Source organism: Pogona vitticeps, chromosome 5 (genome assembly GCF_051106095.1).
Source record: "Pogona vitticeps strain Pit_001003342236 chromosome 5, PviZW2.1, whole genome shotgun sequence".
NCBI classification, from domain to species: Eukaryota; Metazoa; Chordata; class Lepidosauria; order Squamata; family Agamidae; genus Pogona; species Pogona vitticeps.
The window spans coordinates 180,892,454-180,907,035 of record NC_135787.1 but is presented as its reverse complement, the minus strand read 5'-3'; the positions used below and the strand labels follow the sequence as shown (position 1 = coordinate 180,907,035).

Sequence of the window (14,582 nt, the reverse complement as noted above, 5' to 3'; positions counted from 1 at the left end):
TTTGCAGTTCTGCATCTCTTTTAGTAAATGGATGCTAAAGGCTAAAGTCAGTTATTAGTCCCAACTAGATCAGACCCATTGAATAAATGAGACTTGTTAAGTCAGCACTTATGTAAGTTGAATTGATTCAATGGGTCTACTCCAGTTGGGACTATTAATTGGTTTTAGCCTTAGGTCTCTCTGCTGACCAAAGTATTTGAGTTTAGAGAGAGAAAATGTAGTAAGCAGTTAGACAACAGAGCATAAAATGCCTGAGGTGCAGACCTTGACATTCTAAGCAGAACATGGTGTTGATTCTCAACAGGAGTAATTAGCAATATCACAGTCATCCTATCTGCTGCTATGATGCAGTTTGAGTACCATATGCAAATACAGTGGTGCCCCGCTTGACGATGTTAATTCGTTCCAGTGAAATCGCTGTAGAGCGAAAACATCGTCAAGTGAAATAAAAAAGCCCATTGAAATGCATTGAAAACCGTTCAATGCGGATTCCAATGGGCTGAATACCTGCTCGTCCAGCGAAGATCCTCCATATGGCGGCCATTTTCGGTGCCTAGAAAACAGCAGGGGGCCATTTTGAGCAGCTGGTGGCCATTTTCAAAACCCGCCTATCAGCTGTTTTGATTGTCATAATGTGAAGAATTGGTTCCCGAAGCAGGGAACCGATCGTCGCAAAGCGAAAAAAACCCATTAAAACATCGCAAAAACATCGTCGTGAAGCAGATTCGTCATTATATGGGATAATCGTTAAGCGGGGCATGACTGTACAGTAATATCCCGGTTAGGATATATTCCTAGAATATGGAGTGTTAACTGAAACAGTGGTAAATGGAGTCACTATAACATTATACTTGATTGCATAGTTGCCCATGCACTTGGTGCCTTTGCTGCCTTTACTGCATGAGGAGGTGATGAGTAAGGAGAGGCTGTGGGAGAACTCTCTACTGACTTACCATTTGCTTGCCTGCCTGCTTCCACATGCATATATGTGTATCTGTATACCATGTGTGTTTCTGTCTGGGAAAATATGTGCGAATATGAGCTGAGGGAGGAGGAGGAAGAAATAGAGAGAGAGAGAGAGAGAGAAAAGAAGTGGAAAGCAGGGGCAGTTTGCCCCAGCAAAAAAAATGAGTGACTGATTGACTCTTGAGAAGATGGTGAAAAGCATGATATAATGAAACTGTGCTAAGTAGGGTAGCGTTAAGCAAGATATTACTGTACCTAACATGGTTTGCCCACACTTGAGTCATTAAACAAATGGTTACCTTTTATATTCTTACTTGATGTGATATGTCTATCCTTTTTGATCTACTACAGGTACGCCATTTGTATGATACAGGAGACTTGAAAGATATTCACCTAGAAATAGAAAATATGGTGAACTCGAGGACACCAAAGTTGTCACGAAATGGTAAATTATAGTTCCATCGTGTTTATTGAACACTCTTTTCTATTTTTTTCTTCTTCTTCTATCCATTTCCCCACTGGTGAGGTTTTCTAAGGGTGCCTGGCATATTTGAGCAGTACTGCATGAATATTTTTGAAAGCTGTGTAGAGGCCAAAACTTGATCCATTTGATCATTTACAAACACACCAAAGGCTTCATTTGGACTGTGGGGAGGAAGATGATGATATTAGATTTTTGTAGTATGAGGAAGCTATTTCCTGATGGTTGGCAGTGATAAACAGTAGTAAGAATTGTGTGGGCTGCATGTGGTCCAAATACAGCCCTGATTGGCCAATGAAAGTTTATTTTTCTCTCTTTTTTGAGCCCAAAATAGACTTTTTAAAAAAATGGCAGTGACAAGAAAGCTACCACAGCCCTCTAAAGTTTTAGATTGGATTTGTGAAAATAGAGCAGATATGGTCCCCACACCTCTAGGCAGCTGCCCCTTTCTAAATTGGATCAACAGCTGTGTATTCACAATATCACAATACTTATTTGTTTCAGAATCGGTGGCTCGATCTAGCAAACTCCTGGGCTGGTGTCAGAGGCAGACGGACGGATATGCTGGTGTGAATGTAACAGATCTTACAATGTCTTGGAAGAGTGGCTTAGCGCTGTGCGCCATTATCCATCGATATCGCCCTGATCTCATGTAAGTCATTGAAGATGAAACTAGGGAGTGTCATCCTATATTAGATTATTCAGTTTGTTGCGAGAGGGGCAAAATGAGGAAAGGTGTGATCATAGTATTGTTAGTCGAGGATAGGAAATAGGGGCCACAGCTTCTCCAAGGATTCATGGGTGAAATCAACATACCCCTGTCATCGTTTTTAGGCAAGATCTTTTATACATTCCAGAGACTTTGACTCTCTAGATGAACACAACGTAGAAAAGAATAATCAGCTGGCATTTGACATTGCCGAGAAAGAGTTTGGAATCTCTCCAATCATGACTGGCAAAGAAATGGCATCGGTTGGGGAACCAGACAAGCTGTCCATGGTCATGTATCTCACCCAGTTCTATGAGATGTTCAAGGACTCACTGCCTTCTAACGGTAAGGAGACTGTAAAATGGCCCGCTAGAAACTGTAAGGATTGCAGTGGTCATTTTATTGATTTTATTTTATTTATTCTATTTATATCCCGCCTATCTGGTCAATTACGACCACTCTGGGAGGCTTTTAAATGAAGCTTAAATCAACTTTCACCTGTCCATATTGAGATTGTTCTTCTCCTGAAATCAGTGTAGCAAATGTTAGCGCCAGTATCAGGACCGGTGACAAGAGTGGGATAACTTTGCCACAGTCCCATGAATGTGTCACTGACCCATGGCTTTTATTACAACAATAACTTTGTCATATGGCTGAGCTATGTAACGCTGTTCTGACTACAGTAGTTCCTTCCAAAGTTTGATATCAAAACAGGACAATAATGGCTCATAATATGATAAATGAGCAATGTTGCAGTTCAAATGATTAAGTCTTTCTCTTCAAGGGACTCTGTGGGCCAGCCTGATCAGATGAAGGGAAGATGGTTTTTGTGTTAGCAAAAATGTGGCTCGAGTAACTACTCTATCTCCTACTTGGGTGTTTAATAGGAGAAGTGATGGAAGTTCTTGTAAATGAAATTTTTTGAAAGCTACATCCATCCCCATTATAAAGGAAATGGACCGCAGATGGAAGACATTTGATGTTTAAAAGCAAATGCTGGGACAGTTGGTTGCTGAATATTTTCCCAGCACTCTCTCGCATCTTCACTGCTTACTTCCATTGATTGGCTTAATAGGAAGTGCAGCTAAAATGGCCTGATTGATCTTGCACAGTTGGAGTGAAAATCTTCTCCTGAAGTGGAAAAGAGATTAACTGGAGGATTAAATTTGACACTTAGCAGCAGAAAGTTTAAGCAAATGGAAATGGGCATGGGAAGAGAGGAAGGACAAAATACTGCTCAGAACTGGACTCGGGAGGAGACTCTTTGTAAAGTGCCAATATTGCAAAGTCTCTAATGATTTTTTTTTCTGCCCACAGATAATCTGGAATTAAATGCAGAAGAAAAAGCTGCATTAATTGCTAGTACAAAATCTCCAATCTCTTTCTTCAGCAAATTGGGACAGAGCATCTCCCGGAAACGGACACCAAAGGTAGGCAGAACTGATCTGGTACATCGCTTTTCCGGAGTGTGTATCCATAAATTGTCGTAGTCTGGTGATGGCAGTGGAAAGACAGAGACAGGTTCCTGTGCATGTATCACTTGGTGAAGTAGTTTGCATTTACAAAAGAGTGAGAATATTCAATATTAGCATTTGAAACTATGTCCACAGTTTCTGCTGCTGTGTTCCATTTGTCTGGCTTTTCAGCCGTGTAGATTGGTTGAAACGGGACCTCATTAAAGCTTCTTAGTCCTCCACATAATTACCATATCTGTGTTAATTTTGTTTACATAACTTATTTTATATGTTAATCTGTGAGAAAAATTCCTGAAAGGTAGTTGTGTGAAAGATGTGCTTCAAATACACAGTTTGAAGTATGCATAGAGCAAAAAAACACAAACAAAACCCTGAGTATTTAAATACCCGCTTAACTGTAGTGACGAAAAGCAATTAATCAACATGTGCGATAGCAAATTGTGCCCCCCATGTGATATTGAACTGCAACTCCCATTGGCTATGCTGGCTCGAGCTGGTGGGAGTAGCAGTCTAGCAATAACTAGAGGGTCGCGAGTTGCCTGTGCTTGTGCTATAGACCGAGATGAATTTTGGGGGAATAGCAGGTGTGTATTGCAGAGGGTTAATCCCAGTCCCTATGCAGGCTTGGTTCACAAGTGAAAGGATGAGATGCAGGAATATTGGGTTGTTCTTTGTGATTGTGATACATAGACTGAACAGAAAGCTTATGGCTACACATGTGCACCCCACAGTAAAGATACATACAGTGGTGCCCCGCATAGCGACGTTAATCCGTTCCAGGATTAACGTCGCTATCCGGAAACATCGCTATGCAGGGGGGGAAACCCCATAGGAACGCATTAAACTCCATTTAATGCGTTCCTATGGGGACAAAACTCACAGTTGAGCGAAGATCCTCCATAGCGCCGCCATTTTTGCTGCCTCAGTAAGCGAGGGCAGCATGTGAAAATGCTGTGGGCGGCCATTTTGTGCACCCGGTGGCCATTTTGGAACTGCTGATCAGCTGTTTTCTAAACATCGCAATGTGAAGAACGGTAAGCGAAACGCTTATCGATCATCGCAATGCGATGTTTAGCCTATCTAAACATTGCAATGTGATCGTAAAAACGATAGCAAAAAACAAATTGCTATGCAGATTCATCGTTAAACGGTGCGCTCGTTATGCGAGGCACCACTGTATTATGCTTTGGATGGAAAATCAGGATTGGATAGTAGTTTTAATCAAAATTCAGCATGTTGCAGATTTTTTTTCTCCATAAGATGAGAAATTGGAGGCTCAAGGTTTTTGTCTTTCTTTCTGTGCTTAGGATAAAAAGGAGAAGGATTTGGATGGGGCAGGAAAGAGAAGGAAAACAAGCCAGTCAGAAGATGTAAGTAATACTTTTTCCAACTGTGTGGTCGCATCCCCCCCATCACATGTTGACTATTCCACTATCTTTCCAATGGCCTCTCCATGTAATTTATGCAGGGTAATCTAGGAACATCTGTTGTCAGAATGGGCAAAGTCTGTCTGGTGTCTTGCACTAAATAATGAGAATTCTTAGTTAAGCTTCTTAAGTTTTAGTTTTCTATTACAAAAGTTAAAGATCGAAAACATATCCACTAGAAGGAGTGCTGGAAGACTACAGTGAGAGAAACAAAAGCAGAGTGCAGACAGCGTACAAGTTTCGCTTCTAAAGAACAGTGTCTTCTCTTCGCAAAGCTATCCTTTCCTTTGATTTCACCTGGACTTTGCAGAACAGTCCTCCTTATTTGCATAATTGATTATTCTTAAAATGGTGTTAATTGTTTGGGAATCTTGTCAAGTAAGATCAGAAATTTGACGGACACAAGCTGGACACAGGGCCTTAAGTATGTAGTATGTTGGTATGTTGAAGTCTGTAGCAGAAGAGAAATCCCACATCCTGAAGTCTTGCTCAAGATTCCTTTCTAAGCCTCTGGAAAAACCAGTCTGACAACCACAGTGACTTCAGATGCCTAAACTGGCCAGGTTTAATTTCATCAAAGAATTGATAGGAAGGTAAATGTGTTCTTAAGAGGTACTGCCACTTAAGAGCACGTGTGGTAGTTCAGAGATGAGAATAGATGCTTCCTTATAGCAAAAATAAGCTGTAGAAAAAGTCGCTATGTGAATGCAATTGGAAACCAAGAAGAACAATTCTTGCTTACTCTTCTCTTTGGCAGATCAGCTTTCTGAAGTGCAAGCAATTGTTTTGTAGGTCAGATACAGTATTACATTTTTAAATACTGGAGAGATGGATTTCTGCTCTTCCATATGTTTTACTTAGCAGGAATAGGAGCAGTGGACAGATCGTGTGGGCTGACAGATTGCCACTTACTTTCATTAAACATACAGAGTTCTTGTAGAATCTCAGGCTTTTCCACCATGTACAACTTGATCTTTCCAGCTGGATGATGGAATGTATTTATTAATAATTAATGATAAAAAAATAAATTATTTATTGTTTTTATATATATTTTTGTGGAAACTGAGATCTGCTGCATGCAGAGCATATTCTCTGCCCCTGAACTGTGATCTCTTCCATCTTGTTTGTTTACAGCTTTTCACTGCTAAAATTAATGCTGAATGGAATTTGCAGGTAGATGGGCGTAATTAGTGAGTAAGGCAAAGCAGCAGAAAGGAAGTCGCATTTTCAATATCAGAGCTGTGCAAAATCAGAATTGAATCCTAAAGAAAGCATATCGTGAAAGAATCTGTTATATCAATTTTCTAGGAGGACACTTCTCGAAGTTACCGAGAGGAGAGGCCTACTCTGGTGAGCGCACTGACAGAGAGAAGAATTGATGCCACCATTGGGAATCAGAACAAAGTGAAGTCCATGGCAACACAGCTGCTAGCCAAATTTGAAGAGAATGCCCCTGTGCAGTCCACAGGCTTCAGGAGACAGGTATTAAAAATTCTTTCACTGTTGGAGACAAAAAATTGCTTATACATATTAGGCGCAGCCAGAATTCAAATGGCAAAAAAACAGCAAATAAGATTCTGACTTGGAATGTGCAGGGACTGAACTCTACAAAAAAAATGAAAATAAGTGTTCCATTTCTTGGGAACAAAAAGAAACGAGAATATCTGCTTACAAGAAGTCCATATTAGAAAATAGGATGCAAAATATCTAAAGAATGGGAAAATAGGGAAATGCTATACTTCAGCCATCTCAAAAGAAGCAAGGGGTAGCTGTCTATATGTCAGAACACTGTCTATCAAAAGAAATATTAAATGATGAGGAAGGAAGATATATAGAAATTCAAATACAAGGAAAAACAGTAAATGTAATTTCAGTATATGAACCAATAGAAGGAAAAGCAAATTTCTTTCGAAAATTAACACAAAAATTACTAGAATTAGAAAAAGATGAATTGAATATAGCAGGGGATATGAATGGAGTAATAAACCCTAAAGCTGATCAGAAATCAGAAAATAAAATAAAAGAGAATCCGGGGAAACTACCAAAAAGTTTTTTTGACATGTTGGATGTTTTCACACTAGAGGATATTTGGAGAATAAAACGTGCAGATACCAGAGAATACACTTTTTTTTTTCAGGTAGACGTAAATCATTATCAAGAATTGATCTGATTCTAACAAATAAACCATTCATTAATTGGACCCAAGAAGTAAAAAATCCTACCAAAGCCACGTGTAGATCATAATCCTATAAGATTGGTTATGAAAAAGGAAAGAAAAGAGTACTCATGGAGACTGAATGAAAACTTACTAAAAGAGGAAAAATTTTTAGAATGGTTGAGGTTCGAACTGAAGGAATACTTTAAATAAAATATGAACAAGGAGACAAAAATAACAGTTTGGGAGGCAGGAAAATCAGTCCTACGTGGATTGATAATGAAAGAAACTGAGAAGTAATTAAAAAGAGAAAACAAAGCCAAGAAAAACTTTTTAAAAAAATAGTTATTTTGATTATGTGCTAATATTGTGATAATTATTTACTTATTTTTATAATTTCTGATTTAAATGCAATAAAGACTAAAAGTTTTTTTAAAATATTGGAAGCATTGTGGGCCTTGGCCAGTGATGTAAGAAGCAGTATGGCTGGGGATGGCTTGTAATAACTTGGAGGTATTTTGATTTTGACCAGGAAAATAATAAGGTTCTGATGAAGTCTTAAATGCCTCTTATAAGTTAAGCATGTAGAGCCATGGTGCTCTAGTAAAGGTAAAGGTTCCCCTTGATATTTAGTCCAGTTGTGTCCAACTCTAGGAGGTGGTGCTTATCCCCATTTCCAAGCTGTAGAGCCAGCGTTTGTCCGTAGACAGTTTCCGTGATCACGTAGCCAGCACTACTAGACACCGAATGCCATTACCTTCCCACCATGGTGGTACCTATTCATCTACTTGCATTTGCATGCTTTCAAACTGGGCAGGAACTGGGACAAGCGACGGGAGCTCACTCCGTCACGTAGATTCGATCTTAGGAGTGCTGGTCTTCTGACCTTGCAGCACAGAGGCTTCTGCGGTTTAACCCGCAGTGCCACCACGTCCCTCTAGTGGTGCTCAACCTTAAGCCTTCACCACTAGCTGTGCTGGCCAGGTTTTTAACAAATGGGGCTTCAGTGCTGTAGATCTGAGGTTGGCCCCCATTCATAGAAACACGTTCATTCGCCCATAAGCCTTGTCACATCCTCCATCCTGAAGGATTGCAATTATATGAGTCATGTGTACTTTAAACAAGTCATTTGTAAAGTAATCCATGCTGTAGTGCCATTTAGCTAATCCTTGGTCAACTTCCCTTGCTGAGTTTAGGAAAGAAGATTTTTCATTGTTTTTCCTCTGGATCAATCCATATGTAATCAGCTTTTTGTCCAGGGGGCGAGGTACGTGTGCAGTAGAAGCTACTGGAAACTGAGTTGTCATTATTTGGGTATCTGGGTAATTTTGCTTGCTTCTGCACAGTGGAGATATATTTGTGTTCATCAACACATACACAAAACTTTTTATCATAGCCTTTAAGCAGAATGACAGACATAAGTGAAACTGAAATCAGAGCGTAGAAGACTTACTTTTTTGGATTGCATTCCTCAGAATCCTAATGGTGATGGCGGCCTAGGGATTTTGGTGCTGCGGTACAAAGCAGCATCTTTTGCAAAGCATGGCCTAGATAGCAATGTCATTATGGCAAGAATAGATGGACTTAAGTCAGTGTTGCTGAGACAAGCAGCTCATGCCAAGGACTTGATATCTCCAAACAGGTTAAATGAGTGTGGGAGTGAAACAAAAGCCGAGGAGCTATCAGGCAGAGTACGCATAGCCTTTTAATGTGGGTGCTGCCTCTATATCCCTCTCCAATTTAATCCATCTTAAGTGCTACCGGATGAAGAATGCAAAGCAAATAAAAGCCCAATGGAACAAATTGTTCCTGAAGTCAGTAAAATGCAAGATTCTAGTTCTGTATCCATCCCATTTTTAGAACTAATGAAATTCTTTCCTCTTGTGATTGTTCTGGAGATAATTCTAGAAATGCTATTCCTTCAAGTAGCTGAAACCTCGTTTCTGTTTCAATCCAAACTTATTAAAATAAGCAGTTGAAACAATAGGTAATAGATGGCCTTCTTTCATGGCTGTCTACATTTTCATCTTTTTTTGGCTCATTATTTTTTTTCTATTTTTGCACAATTTTATATTTTATTTGTCAACTAATTTTTCCTTACTCCATTTCCCCCCTCCTCCTGAATGTTTGTCTGCCGACCACCCTGCCCAACATCTATCCCCCCCATCCACTTGTGGGTCTCTGTGAGTTTTTGTTTCGCCGTTTATGTTAATGCCCATTGTGGCCTCCGTCCTGCTTACCTTATGGCCTGCATGCAACAGTCTACCCTGCCTTATCAAGACCGTGCTCTCAGCCATCCAGCCTACCGTCAACGAGAGCAGGGGCGCCTTGTCCCAGTACCTCAGTGGAAACAGGTAAAATGAATCTGAGTGAATGACTGTGATGTGCACCCCCACCTAAATTACCATCCTTTTGGCTTCTGCTTTTTTCATATCAAAACATCTACAGCTTTCCTGTGTAGAAGCACATGACAGAGAGCTTTCATTTTATGAAACAGGTGTGGCTTGTATTAAAGGGTTTATAGTATCTTTTATTCCCCCCCTGCCTTTGGTGATAAGTGAACATTTGAACATAAATTGTTGATAAAGTTGAACTTAGACATCTTATTAACAGTGCCTTGACCAGCCATGGGATTACTCTTCTGTGAAAATAATTCTGTGTTATATATTAGAATAGCTTTCCTAGAATATCTTTTCTTAGATTTTCTTCTTTGTGTTGACAAGTATATGAATGCCCAAAGTGATAAAAGAGGAAAAGAATAGTAAATCACACTCCTTAAATATTATTTCTGCACTTCTGTATGCTTAACACAAAAGTGGAAATGGGGATAAAATGTACAAAGATTACCATCCTGATATGTAGCTGATCATGTGAACTTGGCCTTAGCAAATTCACATTCCTGACAGCTTTGATATGCTTTGACAAGCATATAGTCGTTAGTGTCATTCCACCCATCCAGTTCCATAACACATTCAACAAGGTAAAGTTAGTTTCAGTGGCACCTATTGGACTAGAAGGCATGTACTTTCATCCCATTCTATCCAAAGTGGGAAATAGTCGGTGAGGTTTATCTGGGCTGCTCTGATACTTTTGAATGTAGCAATGCAAATCTATCTCAGGTGGCTCAGGTATTTGGAATCATGTGCTGGGTGTAGTATCCAGAACCATGGAATCAATTTTCAGGAAAATAGGTTTTTCAAAAGACATATATATCATGGATTTCTTTCTGGCTCATAGTTAAAATAATAGATTTGTACAGCAACAGAATTATGAATGTTTAGGCCAGCATATTGAATAGAAGTATGTATTTCCAATTAAAGGCGTACAATATTGTAACTGTAGGACTGATTCACATAACCACTGGACATGAGATTCATTTTTGTTTTATTATTTTGTTGTTGATGATGTTTTGTTTTGTTTTGTCCAGCCTAAATTCTAGTGTGTCAGTGAGGAATACAATCAACTGAAAATAGTACTGGATATGAACCCCATCTGCCAAAGCAGAAATGTTTCAGTGTCTTATCTTACTCTCCATTCTATTGTCCTTTGTGAAGAGAGTGGTGCTAAGGAAAATTTGCTGACTTGATTGGTTACGATCACCAGAATAAATTCCTGGGATAGGATGGGCCATCTGGAAAGATTCCAGATTTTTCAGTGGGACAGTAATAGAGAGATAGTCCCAGGGATAACACGGAAAGGATTATAGTCTGTAAAAAACAACACCACCAGAATATTATCCTACTAAACTTTTGTTTGAGAATCTCATCCATCCTTTCACACAGAACTCTCCTGTGTCTTTGGCCAGTAGGTTCCAGCATGTGGAAACATAGCATCCTCTAATTCCTTTACTTGAGGAAAAACATCGGCAGGTGAGGTTGAAGAATAGAAGTGGAAAAATCTTTTGTTCTTAGGACTGCCAACCAGAGACAATACACTATTCATTCTTTACATGCTATCAATTAAGTAAGAATTCTTCGTGATAGATTTGCTAGTCACTTGTACTGATTTGCTTATGTGTTGCAGTAGACTATGTGGCAAGATATGCTTTTGCTCTCTGCCTGGCCTTTGAGCTGCCCCAGATTTCTACATCTGATGAACTGGGCCCTTATTTCATGTCTCAATATATAGCAGATTGCCATTTTAACCCGTGAAGTGGGTTGACCATTGTTTTTGCTTTTAGAAGCAAAACCAACTCTGTTTTCTATATCTGTTCACTGTGATTTTCTTGGTACTACAGCAGAATTGTGCAGAAGGAAAAAAGATTCTTTAAGTAAGGAAATCCTTTTTTTAAATGAAAGAACCCACTGTAGGAGTTCATTCTACATTTTTCCTTCTTCTTCAGTATGCAGGCCAGAAGGGCCACCATTTTATGCAAGTGTCCTCTTCAGGATAATCCCTCCTATAGAAAATGTCCATAATTACTCTATACAGTTTTATGTTCTCACAGGGATGGCAGTAAAACATCTGTATGACTTCTTTGCATGCTTGTGCAAAATAATTGGCTCTTGTTATATTTACTTTGATGACCTCTGGCTTTTCCCCTTTTGATGAAAATTGGGATTACTAATAAGATCAGAGTCTTCTCTCCTGCTGTGCCACAATTGGGGGAGATGGAAATCCTAGCTACAGGAATGTGACTTCTGTGTAGTTCCAGGCAACTAACAAGATCATTCTTCATTTGCATACTAATAGCATTTACATCTCTCTGTGTCTGCATGTGTATGAAAGAGAAGGGTGGGTGGAGGGAGGCTTGTGCAACCAGAAGCTGAATGCTTAAAGTTTGGGGTGGGCTGGGTCAAAGGCAGTGTTGTCTATATGATTAAGAGCATATTAATCTGGACTTCTGTTTGGTCAGATATCATAAGACACTGGAACACATAATAACCAATCCTCTCTTTGAGTTGACATGACCAGAAACATCTGTCAGAATGGAACAGAAGTACACTGGCCGTCCTGGTTTCTCTCAAATGGACTGTCCTTTCAGTTTAAACTCTTGATGAAGGCATATATTACTGCTGTATTTTTGTGAACTCAGAAATGGATCCTACGTGGTTATGGAAAAGAGGGTTAGATTATACATGCGCCTGAGCTCACTTAATACTCACAATGTCCACAATTGCTGCTGTTTTTAGAAGGCTGTAAGAAAAGCCTGTGACTTGCTTAATTTTACTGGCGGTTACCAGATACGACTTGCGGGTTTCATTAAACACTCTCACTTGAGTACTGATGAGAGGGAAATTCCCCTCCCATTTGCCCTATGGATCCTTCCAAACATGCAGAGATATGTTAGATAACTCCAAAAAAACATACATACCTCTGTTCTTTCCTAGCACTTAGAATTGCCTGGAGTTACAGATGCTATAGGTTAATCTTTAATAAGGAAAATTATTTTGGATTTATTTGGCAGAAAAATCCAAACAAGAATTTGGTAGGAAATGGAAACTTAGGAGACAAGATTTCAGTGTAAGCAGCACAGAGAGAAAAATTAAGAGCATGTATTATGGCTTGTCTTGCAGTAGAAACTATTAATTGTGCTACCACAAGACGCAGTGGCTAACAAGTTGGATTACTTTAAAGGAGTATTAGACTGATTCATGGAGGATAAAACATTTAATGGTTATGATTTACAGTGGCTTCAGAATACTTCCCGGATCAAAGGAAATGTACTTGTGAATATCATTGGCTAGAAATGAGAATGGGAAAGGGCCCTATATATTTTGGACTACAGCTCTCATACTCCATGGTGGCTAATATTTTTGAGAACTGAAGTTCTGGGGTGGACAGTTTACATACCTGGTGTAAATTTGTATCTATGTTGTCTTGCTGCGGCTAATACTAGCGTCAATGACCGTAATTCTTTAATACTGGAGTCAGTGACCGTAATTCTTGTCACCTTGTTATCATATTGTTGTTTTTTCCCTTGTTTTCGAATAAAGATGAGGAAAAAGGAGCGTTCTCGGACCTGTCCCAAAAAAGTGATCATGCTCTCTTCTTCCTCCATTTGTACTACCTCTCCATCGTACCCCAGCCATCAGGTGATTTCATTTTGCATGCTCTGTCCTTCTCTCCCTCGCTCTTGCGTCCGTAAAACCTTCTCTGTTTTGAGTTTCCTCCATAAGCTGAATAGAGGCATCAGGCATCTTGATTCCACCATCTCCAGAAAAGCACTAGCAAACGGGACCAGATTTTTCTCTATCATCCTGTTTTCTCTAGAATAGTGTTCTTAGAACTGCTTTTACACCATTATTTCTTCTGAGTGTCATATGTTGTTATACCAAAACAAAAACTTGCAGTCTGAATAAATGCTACTGTTGGTTAATACCTAACTGTTACAGTAGATATCAGAACTGGAGTAACTGCTATTAATATCTAGATACAAAATAAACTATTTTTACTTCCTTCTTCCTTGTTGGTTTTCTGTGGTGTAGCAGGAGAGGTGTACTACAGTGTTTGTGTGCCATTTCATGTACCATATAATTTCCTCACAAAATTATTGATATTTGCCTCCTCATACTTAAGAGTTGCCATCAGTGGGTCTTTTACCTGTTAGGGACATTGTTTTTCCCTCAGGTATCTCCACTGGTGAAATACACATTCTTATGTCTGTATTTTGTCAGGGTCAGAGTCATAAATAGGGCCTTACTCCTGTTGCTGTCGTTTTGTGCCAGAAGGCTATGATTGCACGAGGCCACACAAAACAGGTTTTTACATTATTCCTCCGATCTTGGAACTACTGCAGTCTTGCTCCTTCTAACCTCTCCAGGTTAGTTTGACAAAGTTTCTGTGAATTAAGAAGTCATGGAGGTAAACCTAAAATTGCTTGAGAAGTAGGCCCTTAGATGGTGCTTCTTAAATGTGTTCTTAGAGGAGGCCAGAATGCTGCCTCATTACCAGGTAATAAACAATTGCTGCTGGTTCTAGCATGCTGCAATGTTTCTTTGCTCTTCTTCCTACTGTGCTATGCTACATTTTCCCTTCCTCTGTTTCCATCAACTGACCTCTCTACCACTAACCATCATGGAAGTCACCTAGAATACCTGGATCCTGTCAGATTATTTGGCTTTGTGATCTTCAGGATTTCTAGCTTTGGGTGTCATAATTCCCAACTATTGTTCTTGAAACTTTCCTCTCATATAACTTCTTGTTGAGTAACATGTTTATTTGAATCAGCAAACACGTGCGAATATTACCATAATAGTGATCTGGAGTACAGTATTCTTATTAAACTTACTCATTTTGGTATCTTTCACTGTAAAGCAAAAATTGATCCTTTTCTTCATAACTGGAAAAACTGATGAACACATCAAAATCTGTATTTGTTTCATCAGAAGAGATATTCCGAGTTGGAGATATCTTGTTGTAAAATGTA

At 39.4% G+C, this 14,582-nt stretch overlaps 1 protein-coding gene across 31 annotated transcripts in view; it reads left to right on the top strand.

Annotated features, from left to right (window-relative positions):
* The window catches only part of MICAL3 (microtubule associated monooxygenase, calponin and LIM domain containing 3), a 267,041-nt gene that overhangs the window by 143,251 nt on the left and 109,208 nt on the right, over positions 1-14,582 (top strand). For 23 of the 31 annotated variants that reach the window (XR_013536785.1, XR_013536784.1, XR_013536782.1 and 20 more), the window contains exons 11-18: positions 1,318-1,411; positions 1,952-2,099; positions 2,305-2,501; positions 3,474-3,586; positions 4,939-5,001; positions 6,367-6,540; positions 9,475-9,567; positions 13,150-13,248. Coding sequence is in view for 27 of the 31 variants with exons in the window: in XM_078376343.1 (XP_078232469.1) it covers positions 1,318-1,411; positions 1,952-2,099; positions 2,305-2,501; positions 3,474-3,586; positions 4,939-5,001; positions 6,367-6,540; positions 9,475-9,567; positions 13,150-13,248 (981 nt within the window). In the remaining 4 variants the exon portion in view is untranslated. The remainder of the gene's footprint in view (positions 1-1,317; positions 1,412-1,951; positions 2,100-2,304; positions 2,502-3,473; positions 3,587-4,938; positions 5,002-6,366; positions 6,541-9,474; positions 9,568-13,149; positions 13,249-14,582) is intronic. The other 8 variants (XM_078376367.1, XM_078376366.1, XM_078376365.1 and 5 more) reach the window with 2 other exon arrangements.